Below are 13,727 nucleotides of genomic sequence, written 5' to 3' on the forward strand. Positions count from 1 at the left end.
TTATATCATCAATCAAATGTTTACATTTCAAGTTTTCGTAGTCTAAAATTATGCATAAAAAAACAAGTTTATGTATCTATGGGGGGATGGACCTGAGAGCACCTCGAAGGCATTAACCCAAAGGGGTCATGTTAAGGCACTCCTTTCGCATCAGACGTTTGCCCTAGAACCCGGGGTTAGAGAGCATCTAGCCGAGGGATGAGCCTGGAATGCTCGTGGAGCCCTTATTCCCGAGAGACACGGCCCTATCGAGGAGCATTCAACCACCAGACCGGAGGAACCACGCTTCCTCGAATCACCTCAAGAACATGCCAGGAGGGACGCAGAACCCAACGCAACCTTCACCTCCATGTTTAAGACCCTTCACACCTAATGTCAGCCACATTAATTGCTAACTAACTTGAACAGTGAGGATAGCCCTAAAACCCGCTTTCATGATCACAAAGTGGCAGAAGGGTGTGTTGATGGGACAAGTTGCATCCCAAAAATCGGACTGGAGAACAGGATAGCTGGAGGAGAAGAGGGGATCTAAAAGGGGGAGAGGATCAACATAGAGGGGATCCCAAAAACATTGAGAGAAAAACTAGGAGAGAGAAAAGGAGAAGAGTTTTTTAGGATAGCTCAGTTTATTTTTGTTCATGTGACTCTCCCAGGAGATCCATTTCTATCAATAGTTAGTAATGATTAACTCTTTTTGTCTTCAACCACCTGTCTAATTCACTGATTGTGGATTTCTATCTTGTACTTTTCATAAATTAGTTGTGTAGAACAAGAATCATATTAGTCAATACAAGGAAGTTGTGCTTTTGTTTGCCCACAATATCTAATAGTAAATGACATCTGATTGACACAAAATTTGACATACATGTTTAGAACATAAAGATAATGCAATCCAGTGGTTATATTTTCAAAATATTTAGCCATGTTAATTTTTTTAGTAGTGGTTACAACCAAATTCGTAGTCAAACTCTGTATATAAAAAACCAAAAAAAAAAAGCCTACAATTGAGAGTCATATGTAATATGTGGTGTGGAGTTTGTCTGTGATTATATGTTAAGAATGTAACGTTGAAGAAAATATTTTATGCTCATTCGTTGATCACTAGATCATAAAATTAAGGATAACATTTTCCAAACGAAACAAACAAAGTTAATAACTTTCTTCAATTTTTTTAAAATCTTACCCTGTAAAAAATAAGTTTTACTTGTAAACAAATAAATGCCTTATTAAAGTGCCGCTAAAATCTTTTAAATTCAAATGGCATATAAATTTGACTAGAGCCCGAGACAAGAAATGGCATATGGAGCCCAAGGCAATAAAAATGTAGAAAGGAATCAAAGGATGCATTATTTTCGTTACCGAGCATGTTACTTTATTCCTTTTGGTTTCATTATGCCACACCATTCATCTACTGTGAATATCGGCAGTTAAATAGATTAACCATTTTGTGAATGTGTAAAATGTAAGATTTACAGTAGGTGCATTCGTAGCCAAAACCCAAATGTAGGTGTATAAAACAGATTGTGGGTTAGTACAAGAAAAAGAGCAAAACTGTTTTTTTTTTTTTTTTTTTTAGTCTCAGTTTAGGTACATAAAAATTCTGATCACACCCAAGTGGATGTTGTCACTTGTGAGCATAAAAGCATTATACCCAGGAGCATCATACTCTCTCTCACGTATATAAAAGTCCCACAACTCTAAAGAAACTCATTGTAAGAGAGATAATGCGATATTTTGATTTTTGACATAACAGTCTGGTTGCATCATCATTTCCAGTCTTAAGTGTCCAATAAGATGGCATTAAAATCACCTTAAGGCTCTCAACAGCTTAAGTTATACGGTACTGTCAACACTAGTTTTTAGCTAATCCAAAATTCAAGCAACAATTGACCAACTATATGAACATGGACAATAACACCTGAGCTACTGCTGAGTAATGGTAACTAGCAACAGCCCAAGTTTCACTCATCTGAAAGCAGCGATTAGGAAATTTGTTACAAGCTTGATTGTTCAAAGAGAAACTTTGATATAACTGCAACAACAAAGGCAAGATGGAAGTAGCTGCTAGAGAAAGAAGTATAATTTAATTAAAAGTTTCTGAATAAATTACAATTTGATCACTCTTTAAATAACTTTCCAGCAACTTCAAATCAAAACCGTCCCACAAAGCATGGAACAGGATCCACTGTGTGGAAGTGAAGCACCTCCAATTCTTCCCTTTTGTCCACCTGAAGCACACAACACAAGCAGTTAACTACAGTTTTTTTTTAAAAAAACAAAAAATTGCAATATCAATAATATGGAAATTAATTGGCAGCTGCAGTCACAGTTATAAAGCAATACTTACTCTTGAAACCTTGAAGCAAAGACAATCAGATGGATTCCTCAAAGTTCTGCAATCACGGCTGTTCGTCTGGGGTTGTCCTCCGCCTCAAGCGGCGCCTCCAAGTTGAGCCACTGTCAGAAGAGTCATTGTCATCATCTCTGGAAGAAGACCCAGTTTCACCTTCATAACTCTCCCCCCAAAGTCCAGTAGATCTCCTTCTGATGTTCATTTGTGTTCTTGTTCTTAAGGTACCAGACCGGCTGCTGCTTCTTGAACCAGAACCAGGTCGGAAAACTCGAATGAGAAAAAATACAGTCAACCAACCTCCTTCATCAATGGGCAAAATGTTGTCATCAGCCCCCCTCTCCTCTCCAAATGAAGAGGATAGTGTGCTGATCAAGTCCCCAAGGTCCCTCTGTCGCTCCAACCTCCTCCAATTACGCTGACGTTCTGGGTCAGCCTCCGATGGGCGCACAAGGGGGTGCTCAATCCTAGCATGCTTCCTGAGATCTGTATAGGTTCCACTGAAATTACATGTCTCACAGGAACAGCTTCTTGATTTTCCATTCATGAAACGGCGAGCAGGCTCCACAACAATCCAGTCTTTTATCTGTCCACGGCAGAGGGGGCACAGTAACTTTGGCTGCTCCTGATTCTCACAGGAACTGGGCTGCAAGGTTGGGTGCCCTTCCTCGATTGTTTCTTCTTGCACCTCGGTAACTGTTGATTCTGAAGTCTCAGTAGGAGACAAAGGTGTGGCTGATGGTGGAGTGTCTTCCTGTTGAGTGTCTTCATGTACTGGAGTTGTTGATGAGGTTTCTGCAGATGACTTCCGGAACTGGTCAAGGCAGTTTGAGTGGCGATAGCTTGTGTCACACATATATGGGCGACATCCCTTCTCATGCGATGAACAGATTAGTAGAACTGCATTGTGAGGATGTTCCATGCAGACAGGGCACCTAGCATCTTCCCATTCTTTTAAACTTTCCTCAGTTGCTAAAGGAATTCTGGGTGATCGTCTTGCACAACTAGAGCTGCATGAAAAAGGCGAAGCCCTGTACTTATCATGAGACATGGAACGATCTCTTCTCTCCTTTGGCATGTTGAAGCCTTAAAAATATCAACAAGAATTATGGCACCTCCCAAACGAAGCAGGGTGGTTGAAAACTACAAAATTTGATAAAATACGTTTAAACTTAACTACTCACCCAAAATTAGGCAATAAAACAAACAATTCCTGATACAACAACACACTGAGTTTCCAAAATTATTGGGGTCCAAGATATGTTGATACAAACTGCACAGAACTCTAAGCAATATATATGATGCATAATCAGTTAATCCTTCTTGAGCATCTCTTATTCAAAGAAACCACTTCTTATGCTTTCCTTAAAGAACATAGATCACATGATGAGAGATGATTGCATTGCTGTAAATATGTGAAACCTTCCTTCAAAGGATAAAATCGAAAGGAGAAAAAAAAAAAGCTGGCATGCAGGCTGGTGTGCTAAGAGTGCACTTGCAAAATCTGAGTTACCTAGGTCCAATACAGTGTTTCTGCTGGTGAAAACGAGGTACAGCCATCGTATGCATTTCAAACTAAATATATTATGATAGCTCAGCAGCGTCATTTCCCACCAGTATGTTGAGCTTAGTTTTTCTCTTACTCAGTAGAACTTTCTGAATAATGTGTCACATGACCATTAACAGAAAAGTCCATTCTCCAATTTCACTCTTCTATTCTTATTTTTTTTTTTTTTTGATAAGTAAGAAAAATTTACATTAAAAAAAAATTGCTTTATGCCAAAAGAACAGAAGAATTGCTTAATGTGTCACATGACCATTAACAGAAAAGTCCATTCTCAAATTTCAATCTTCTATTCTTTTTTATTTTTTATAAGTAAGAAAAATTTATAGTAAAAAAAAAAACTGCATTATGCCAAAAGAACACAAAGCAGATCAAAACAGTTACAAGGGAAGATAAAAAAGAAAGAAAATTAATTACATAGAAAAAGGGAATCAAGGAATAAAGGGAGAGAATCACTAGATGTGAGTCCCCAAGCCCTAAACCAATCAAACAAAGAGCCACTAAAAGAAGCAAGCAATTGGTCTTCCAAACTATCCATGTCCTCAAAAGTCCTCCGATTATGCTCCCTCCAAATAGACCACAATAAGTACAATGGAACTAAATTCCAAATGCTTGATGAGTGCTTCTCCAATCAAAGAGAATACTTGAAAAGGTATGTGGTAAGACCCATGACACCCCCAAACGATCTAAAAACAAAGCTCTACAATTGCTAAGCAAGCCTACTCACAATGAAGCAACAAATGATCCAGTCTCCCCACAACAATGACCAAGGTAGTCAAAGGCAAAAGGCGACCTTAAGGCACCAAGGCCTTGTATCGCTTGAGGCGTGAGGCGACAAAAAGGCGCTAGCCCGAGTAAAGCGAGGCGCCAAATTCTTAATATATTTATTATACATATAGAACTTAAATCATATGTACCTAGTGCATTATAATATTATAATAAAGTGTTTTTCAATGTGTAGCATGAAGAAATTAGGTCTATCAAATTATTTCAATATAGGATTAATATGGTTTAGGCTCTATTAGTTAGTTCTAACAATACGTTTTACAATAAGCTTCTATAAATATAAAAATAAAAAAATAAATAAAAAAAACTTGAGGCTCTCGCCTTAGCGCCTTTTTCATGACTTAAGGCGGTCGCCTTGCTCGCCTAGGCTCTAAAGGCGAGCGCCTCACTAAAGGCGCCTCGCCTTAGAGCCTTTGAGGAGCCTTAGTGGCGCCTCACCTCGCCCTGGCGCCTAGGCGAGCGCCTGGCTCACCTTTGACTACATTGACAACGACACATAACCATGGTTTTAAAAACCGGACCGGACTGGCTGGTCCGACCAGTTCAACTGGGAACTAGGCACCAGTCCAGTCCAGCAAAAATCCCCAAAATCGGTGAAAACTGGCCAAAATCGGGAATCGGAGGCAAAACCAGTTTTTGCCCCGGACCAGTTTTTAAAACCATGCACATAACACACTAGTCAACAAAATCAAAACCCTTATGCCTTAAGTTGTCACCCGTGAGAATCTTATCCCAAGCTACAGTCCAAACAAAAAAAGAAATTCGTCGAGAGGCCTTCACTTTCCAAACACACACATAACCATGGTTTTAAAAACCGGACCGGACTGGCTGGTCCAACCAGTTCAACCGGGAACTAGGCACCAGTCCAGTCCAGCAAAAATCCCCAGAATTGGTGAAAACTGGCCAAAACGGGAATCGGAGGCAAAACCAATTTTTGCCCCGGTCCAGTTTTTAAACCATGCACATAACACACTAGTCAACAAAATCAAAACCCTTATGCCTTAAGTTGTCACCCGTGAGAATCTTATCCCAAGCTACAGTCCAAACAAAAAAAGAAATTCGTCGAGAGGCCTTCACTTTCCAAACACCTTTCCAAGGAGGGACTCAGCTTATAATAAAACGAGCAGATATCAAAATCTCCATTCTCTTCAACTTCCATCTCATACGATCCTCACTCTCCAATGAAAGTGTATTGGATTCCAAGATATGAATTAAATCCACCATTAAATCCACCTCCCAGTCATTTGTATCCCGAATGAATCGTACATCCTAGCCTCTTCTCACCTCCAACCCCTTCTGTGCCAAGCAAGAACCTACTGAGGCCTCTCTATTAGTGGTTATTGCGTACAAAACCGGGAAGGTCACTTGAAAAGGTTGATCCCCACACCACCGATCTTGCCAAAATTTCACTCTATTCCCCACCCCAATTTCAATTTTCCATTCTATTGCATTTAACATTTATTTCTACAATATACAGTACATTGAATGATCAAATATAACCCTAAAATAAGAGTATGCAACTAAGCAAGCTTATAATACCAGCAATTTAGATCAGCCAAGCATTTTACTTTGCAGCCATTTAACTCCATCTAAATCCATAGTCTCTGCTACATCATTTCCATCACCAATTCTCCTAACCTTCTACTTCACTAACCCTTGAGTAACCTCCTTTGGGTTGTTGTAAGATATGAAAATTGGAAACTCTGAGGCACTACATTTGCATGTCATTTTTTTTTTCTAGTGGCTATCCTCATTTGCTAATATCGAAACAAGATCCTCTGAAAAATATAACTGACTAAAAGTTGATTGGAAAAAAACCTTAACTTCTATATGATATTATGACCATAGTTGGAGCAGATATGAACACCACTTAAAAAGTACCCTTTCTTTTGCAGCCCTATAGAGAAATGATACATTATTAAGAGAGAGTTAAACCAAAACAAAGGTGGAAAAATTTATCTCCTTCCCCAAAGCTTGTAAGATAAAAAAGGAAAGCACCTACATAAAGACACTGAAATGCAAAATACACTACCAGGCATTTGCAGAATTCCCACTCTTAGAAGTTCTAGCCTTTAGAGAGTATATGTTACAATGAACCTAAATTAATTCAACCTGATAAATACATGGGCAATCTGAACACCTTAAAATTCTCAATAATTCAGATAAATATATAATCAAAATTCTGATCAGAAAGCTATTCTCTCATTCACACAACCGGAAGAACCATAATCATCATCGGTTGTCACGAACCAGCTATATTACAATTCTAATTCCTAATTTCTGCACTCATAGTGGAGCAGAAACAAAAAGATATTTTTAAAGCACCTTATAGTCTACTCATGTACTATGAGTGAGTGTCACACCTAATCCAATGCAATTGAAATGCTTTTTTTTTTAAATCTCTCTTTTTGCCAGAATCTAATCCAATGCAATTGAAATGCTTATTTGTTTAATCTCTCTCTTTTTGCCAGAAGCAGCAGCGAGTTAAACTCAGCTGTATTACTCAATCACAAAGATTTCTGCTGTTAATCAATATTTCACAACAATTTCAAAATTTTAACTGTAAAGTAAAAACAACAAAAGCATAAACTACAACAAGCATTAAGCAAATGAATTCACTATCATTTGAGTTCATACAAAGCAGTCAAATCAAAATTCACAACAAACCCATATCCAAAACACCCTTTTTTTTCTCACAGCTCAAACCCCCAAATTACCATTTCCAACAAAAACACTACATCACAACAATAACAAAGTTTTCAAAAATACCCAGAACCCTAATCAGCAAAAAGCTCCAAAATTTGAATCAAACTACTACATCACAAGCTTCCCGAAGTCGATCCGTACAAACCACCACCACCACCCAGATACACAACACAACAATAACAAGCAGAACAACAAAGCTAGCAGATCCGAGTATAATCGGAGGCCCGAAAAGGGTCAAAAAAAATTAGAGATTTGTTAATAAAAGGGGATTTACCAGAAGCCGATTCAAAATCTTTTTCGGATTCTCGAGAAACAAACACCCCTCCTCCCCTCCCCCCTTGATTCGATTGGGTTCGGTGAAGAGAGAGAGAAACCTAAGAGAGAGAGAGAGTTTGAAAGAAGAACAGTGAGAAACAAATAGGGCCAACGTATATAAGGGTTTGAGCTGACGTGGACGAAAGTGGTTCGCTCGTGCCGTGGCATTTTCATTTTTTTTAATATTATTATTATTATTATTTTTTCTAATTGAAAATTTTGAACGATTGTTGTTTGAAGTCGGCGCCGTTTTGTTCTATTGGAAGGGAGAACGGCAATATGCATGAGTATGACTGTATGCTTTTGTCTACCAGAAATAAAAAGACTGTATGCTTTTTTATTTTATATATATATATATATATATATATAAATAATATTACCACCATATATGCTTGGGTTGGGGGTGATCATCATGCTCTCTAGTGGAAAAGGGAGGCTTTTTTTTGGGTTAAGTAAAGCTTATCTTATGGCTGCTTGCAGCCCTAGGTTTGTTCAACTTCTTTTTTTTTTTTTTTTTTTTATGTTTTTCAAAAAAAGAAAACTTCTTTTTTTTTAAATTTATTTTTAATTTATATTTTTATCATTTTTTTTGAAAGATAATGTTTTAAAAAACAAAATTTTTCTTTTTTTTTACAATTAGGGAGAAAGTACATATCTTATATCCAACTTTATACTCAACCAATTGTAATACGTCATTATATTAAAAAAAATGTATATATGTCGTGTTTGAATTTTTTTTTTTTTCATTTTAAATCTAGGTTATTTTATTAAGAAAAAAAAAAGACAAGTTGTAATTGGTGGAGTATACAATGAAATATAAAAAGTGGAATATAAGATTTATGTTTGGAGGGGGCGTGCTTGTAATGGTTGATTCTACTAATAAAGTTGTGTAAGAAATTATGAAACTTTTGTTTCCTAACATTACTCTTTTCACAAAATCAAAAATTTCCAAAATATTATATTTTGAAATTAATTGGTTAGTTTAAAAAAAATTTAAATCAAAAGTTCAGAAGATAATTATTAGGTATTCTCATAATATGGTAAAGTTGTACTACATCTTCTTACATTTATGATGGATCCTACCATAATTTGAATTTAATTATAAGATTTATCATGAATATAAGAGGATGAAGTACTATATCACCATGCTCTAAGAATACCTATTACCTTCTTCTAAAAAAAAATAATAATAAGGAATACCTACTACCTACCAAATACTCAGCTTAGGAACCATAAAAATAAAATGGATGATAAATTCCTCATACATGAGGAATGTACATAATTTCTCTCGTAATAATGAATCTCAAACAATAAGAGATCTGCATGTTTATAACGTATGTGATGTATATGTGAAAGTTACAAAATACCTTCCCTTCAAACTTGCAATAATATTTCAAGATGAGCCTATAGTGTTATTGAAATACTCCATATGTTCCCCTCAAAAAAAGAAATACTCCATATGAAAATTGGGTCTCGGCTCTAATATCTAGCAACCTTAAGATACACCCAAAGCTCAACCTTACTATAGCATGCTTTCTCTCATGGCAGGAAATTAGAGCAGTTTAAGCATCACTCACGCATTTCGACAGGGCAAGCCACTGAAATGGCGAAACCTTCTGTTGCTTTTGTAGACCCTCTAAAATGTGTTTTAACATAACTTAAGGCTTATGTCTAGGTTCTATGTTTTTTACTTTTAATGAATTGTCTTTGATGCATTCCTTTAATTTATCCAATATAAATAAAACCATAGCTTTATATATATATATATATATATATTTTAAATCATACAATGAGGGGAGAGTCGGGATATATATATATATATATATATTATTGAAGTCACAAGATTCTCCAAAAATTCAAAACTTTAACCAAATATCATCCTTATATAAAGTTATAATACTAGGCACATCACAAATATGTTCATTCTAAGCTAGGGTGTCAATGTTTGACATGACCCACGAATATGACACGAACGGGTTAGGGTTAGGTCTCAGTAGGTTCAGTTTGTAAACGGGCTGACCCGAAAGTGACACGATAAGAAATGTGTCATAAGCGAGTCAACTTGCATGACCCTCAATTGACATGTTTAACATGCCAATTTATTTGTGGCAACTTGAAATGACTCATTTAACACAGCTTATTTAAGTAGTATAACAAATAAATATTCATTTTATTTTACATTTTTCAAATACCTTTTATATCCAACCTATATTTTAAACTTAAAAGGAAAATCGGAGAGACATAAACTATTTTATATTTTTTGTAGTTTACATTTGGCAAGTTCTGTGTATGTTATATTCTTGTTAAACTATATCATTTTGAATTTGGCTTAAAGTGTATGCACTTCTTTTGGGATGTAAATAACTAATTCATAGATGGATGTTATATTTTTGTCGAATTGTGTTGTTTCGAATTTGAGTTGAAGTGTATGCACTTCTTTTGGGGATGTAAATAAGGCTATAATTGAGCTGAGTCGAGTATTAACGGTTCAAGTTTGTTTATTTAATTTGTTTTCGAACACGAGTCAAGCTCGAGCTCATCATAAAAAAAGATTTTATGTTCAAGCTTGGCTTATTTTTTTTCGAGCATGCTTGAACTTATTCACGAGCTATTTGATTAACTTATTCTTTTCCTATATATTGTGAAACCATGACAAAAAATGTTTTACCTATTTATAATTCTATGAGTTTTCACTACAATAGACAATTTATATCATCAATAATCTACAAATAATAATTCAATTTTGTATGAACCTATTAACAAACTTATACAATCCAATTTCAAGTCTATATAAATATATTTTTAGACATATACATATAAAAATATAATATTACATATAGTTCATGAATATATTATTATGTCTGATCTTAGCTTGTTTAATAATCGAGTTTAAATTTAAGGCTTGAACTTGGCTTGCTTTATAAACAAACGACCATAAACAAGCTTTTCTTGAGTCGAGTTCGAACTGTTCATAAACAACTTGGTTTATTTACAACTCTAGATGTAAATAACTTATTTTTTAGATAGATAGTACTACATTATGGACTTAATATTTATTAAGTACTTTGATATTATTTTGAACTTTTGGACGATGTGTTTTAAGTATTTGATATTGTTATTGACTTTCAAATTGTATGCTTAACAGGTATTTTGCTGTTATGAGTTTGTAGAAAATTGGTCGTTTATTAGATTTATAACAATATTAATCATGTGCTTTTTTGAAGTGGGTTAAATGGATTGAATTTGTGTCGAACTAACTTGTTTAATATTAATTGAGTTGAAATAGGTTGTGTCACATTCGTCTCAACTTAACATGACCCGTTTATTAAGTGTGTCAAGTGAGTTGTGTCACGTTAACCTGCTTCATTAACAAGTCATATTAGTGTTGAAGGGTTATAACATGATAATTAAATGGGTTGGGTTTGAGTTAAGCCATTTAACCGAATACCCTTAACTCAACATGACATGCATACGATATATTAACCCAAATTGACACCTCTATTAATTCTAGGCCTTTGTTAAGGTAACTTCATATTCAATGCATCTAAATAATCGATTATAAAAAAGAATCTAGATAGCAATATCAACCTGAACTTAGATAACTCAGCATAAATAATAGGTCAAAGCTAGAGCGTAGGTTTATTTGGAACACAAAAGAGGGCGACATTTTTTTTTTTTTTTTGAGAAGGAGGGCGACATTTGTTAATTGGAACAATACGAATGCTGTGAATATTTTTATTTTTGGTACCAAGTGCTATGCATTCAATAATAAAGAAAACATAACAGTTGATTAAAATAAAAATGTTCAAGTATAATATAATTCTTATTTCAAATAAAATGGATAGGCTAACATGACATGCCAACATGTCCGATTGGCGTGTGTGTTTGAGACTAACTTTTAAGTTAACATTTTATTTTTTAGCTTTTATGTACAGTTTTTTAAAACATCATTTTTTTTTTAACTTTTTTAAAGTACAAGTATACTTTTAGCATACTCCCAACAAAAAGTTTTCAACAAAAAAGTTTTTCTCTTCTAAAAAAAATACCTTGCCTTCTTTCTTTTGAAAGATCTACTAAATTTTAATTTTTATCAATTTTCTTTATCTATAGTGAATGAGAAGAACTTTCATATGAGACAATTAAGAGTCTATTTCAGTTTTGCACAAAATGTATTTATTTATTTATAATTCAATAGTTGACTAGTTAAGGGTGAAGGGATTTAACGTTTTAAAACCTAGAAGGTATTAAATGGTTGAACTATAAGGCTCTTGATTTGCACTATATGTTATTCAACTTAAATGGAGCAAGACTTTAAACTTATCATTTATAAAAAAAACAAAAAAAAAAAAAAACAAATATCACTATTAGACTTTAACATGAATATTTTTATTAAGAAGAACATTAACATGAATATAAATTTAATAATTATACTATTTTTTTTTTAATAATTAACCCTGTATGTATTAGATTTGTGATAAATTAAATAATCTATCAGAATTTTTCTTCTCAAAGACAGGGATTTAATCACATGATCAACACATTTGAAATGCCTTTTTACCACGTATACATTACATGGTTACATTTCTTGAATTTTAATGGTAAATACTAATATAAGGTTTAATTTGTTAAAATTCTAATGTACGAAAGTGTAAATTGCTCAAATCGAAAATCCAATGATTAAATTGACACTCACGTCAAGGTCTAAATGTAAAGTGATGACCTAGGTTTCTAGTTATATCTTTAATTCTTTATAGCTCATTTGGGAAGATAGAAATGAAAGGAATGAAATGAATAATTCTAGAATATTTTTTTTTCCTTCCCTTATTTGGGAGTTCTAATGGAGTGAGTGAAAAGTTCATTTTCTTATTTTAGAGTTTAAGTGAGATGGAATGGAATAGGTAGAAAGGATCACTCATTCCTTTATCACTACAAAAAACGCCGGCTATAGCCGCGTTTATTGTAAACGCGGCTATAACTAAGCTTAAAACGCAGCAAAAGGTTTTCTATAGCCGCGTTTTGTAGGTCCAGTAGAATAATTTTTTAGAGGAACCTATAGTTGTGTTTTTAAAAAACAAGGCTATAGGTCGGCTGGTAATAATTTTTTTAAACGGTGGCCAATAGTCGCATTTTTGAAAAAACGTGGCTATAGCTGACCTTCAGCCGCGTTTTTTAAAAACGCAGCTATAAGTCTAGTCGTAATTTTTTAATGGTGACTTATAGCCGCGTTTTCTAACTTATAGCCGCGTTTTTAGAAAACGCAGCTATATGTAACACCCAAAAAATTTTTTCTTTTTTTTTTTCTTCAACTTCTCACGTACCAACCCTTTCACACCTACATCCCCACCTACCCCACTTTCATCTTTTCTTTCCTTACTCTTTCTTTCATTTTCTTTTTTCATTTTTCACTCACTCCACCGTCTTTAGGTTCTTCTCTCTCTTTTTTTTTTTTTTTTTTTTCCTTCCTTCTTCACATTTGGGTAATTCTTTTTTTTTTTTTTCCCTTATTCTTTCTTCCATCTTCACATCTGGGTAACTCTTTTTTTCTTTTCTTTTTTCTTTTTCTTTCTTCCTTCTTCACATCTAGGCAACTCTTTTTTTTTCTTTGATTCTTTGGAGCTGCTGCTTCTTTTTCTCCTTTTTCTTTTTTTTTCTTTTTTTTTTCTCCCTTCTTCACTCTAGCACAACTCTTTTTTTTTCTTTGATTCTTTGCAGCTACGTACTTTTTTTTTTCTTCATCTCAAGCACACTGATTTGTCTATAGATGTAGTTTTTATTTTTTATTTTTTTTTATTTTATGTTTAGTTAGTAAGAAAATGGAGGAGATGCTGAAAATTTTGAATGAAGTGGATAGCAAGCATATTTTGAATTTTCTGGGTGTGTTTGTATTGTGAAAAAGTTGTGTTTGATTTTGAATTTTTTGAGTGTGTTTGTATTTTGAGTATGTTGTGTTTGATTTTGAATTTTTTGGGGAAAAAAAACCCCAGAATTTTTTTTTTTTTGTTTTTA

General features: G+C 34.3%; 1 protein-coding gene across 2 annotated transcripts; it reads right to left on the minus strand.

The window, feature by feature from the left end:
* Nucleotides 1-1,833: 1,833 nt before the first annotated feature.
* Nucleotides 1,834-7,809, minus strand: LOC115977031. 2 transcript variants are annotated; one of them, XM_031098657.1, is made up of 3 exons: nt 7,681-7,809; nt 2,348-3,493; nt 1,834-2,228 (listed from the first exon to the last, which is right to left on the minus strand). In XM_031098657.1, the coding sequence occupies exon 2, from the start codon at nt 3,426-3,428 to the stop codon at nt 2,400-2,402; it is 1,029 nt and encodes a 342-aa protein (XP_030954517.1). In that variant the 5' UTR covers nt 3,429-3,493; nt 7,681-7,809; the 3' UTR covers nt 1,834-2,228; nt 2,348-2,399. The 2 variants fall into 2 exon arrangements, with proteins under 2 accessions (XP_030954517.1, XP_030954518.1); XM_031098658.1 differs by having other exon boundaries at nt 2,348-3,436; nt 7,681-7,796.
* Nucleotides 7,810-13,727: the final 5,918 nt, after the last annotated feature.

Source organism: Quercus lobata, chromosome 2, assembly GCF_001633185.2.
Source record: "Quercus lobata isolate SW786 chromosome 2, ValleyOak3.0 Primary Assembly, whole genome shotgun sequence".
Lineage (NCBI taxonomy): Eukaryota > Viridiplantae > Streptophyta > Magnoliopsida > Fagales > Fagaceae > Quercus > Quercus lobata.

Excerpts from the sequence above, each read along its gene's own strand:
- LOC115977031 (XM_031098657.1), bottom strand. The coding sequence starts at position 3,428 with ATGCCAAAGGAGAGAAGAGATCGTTCCATGTCTCATGATAAGTACAGG.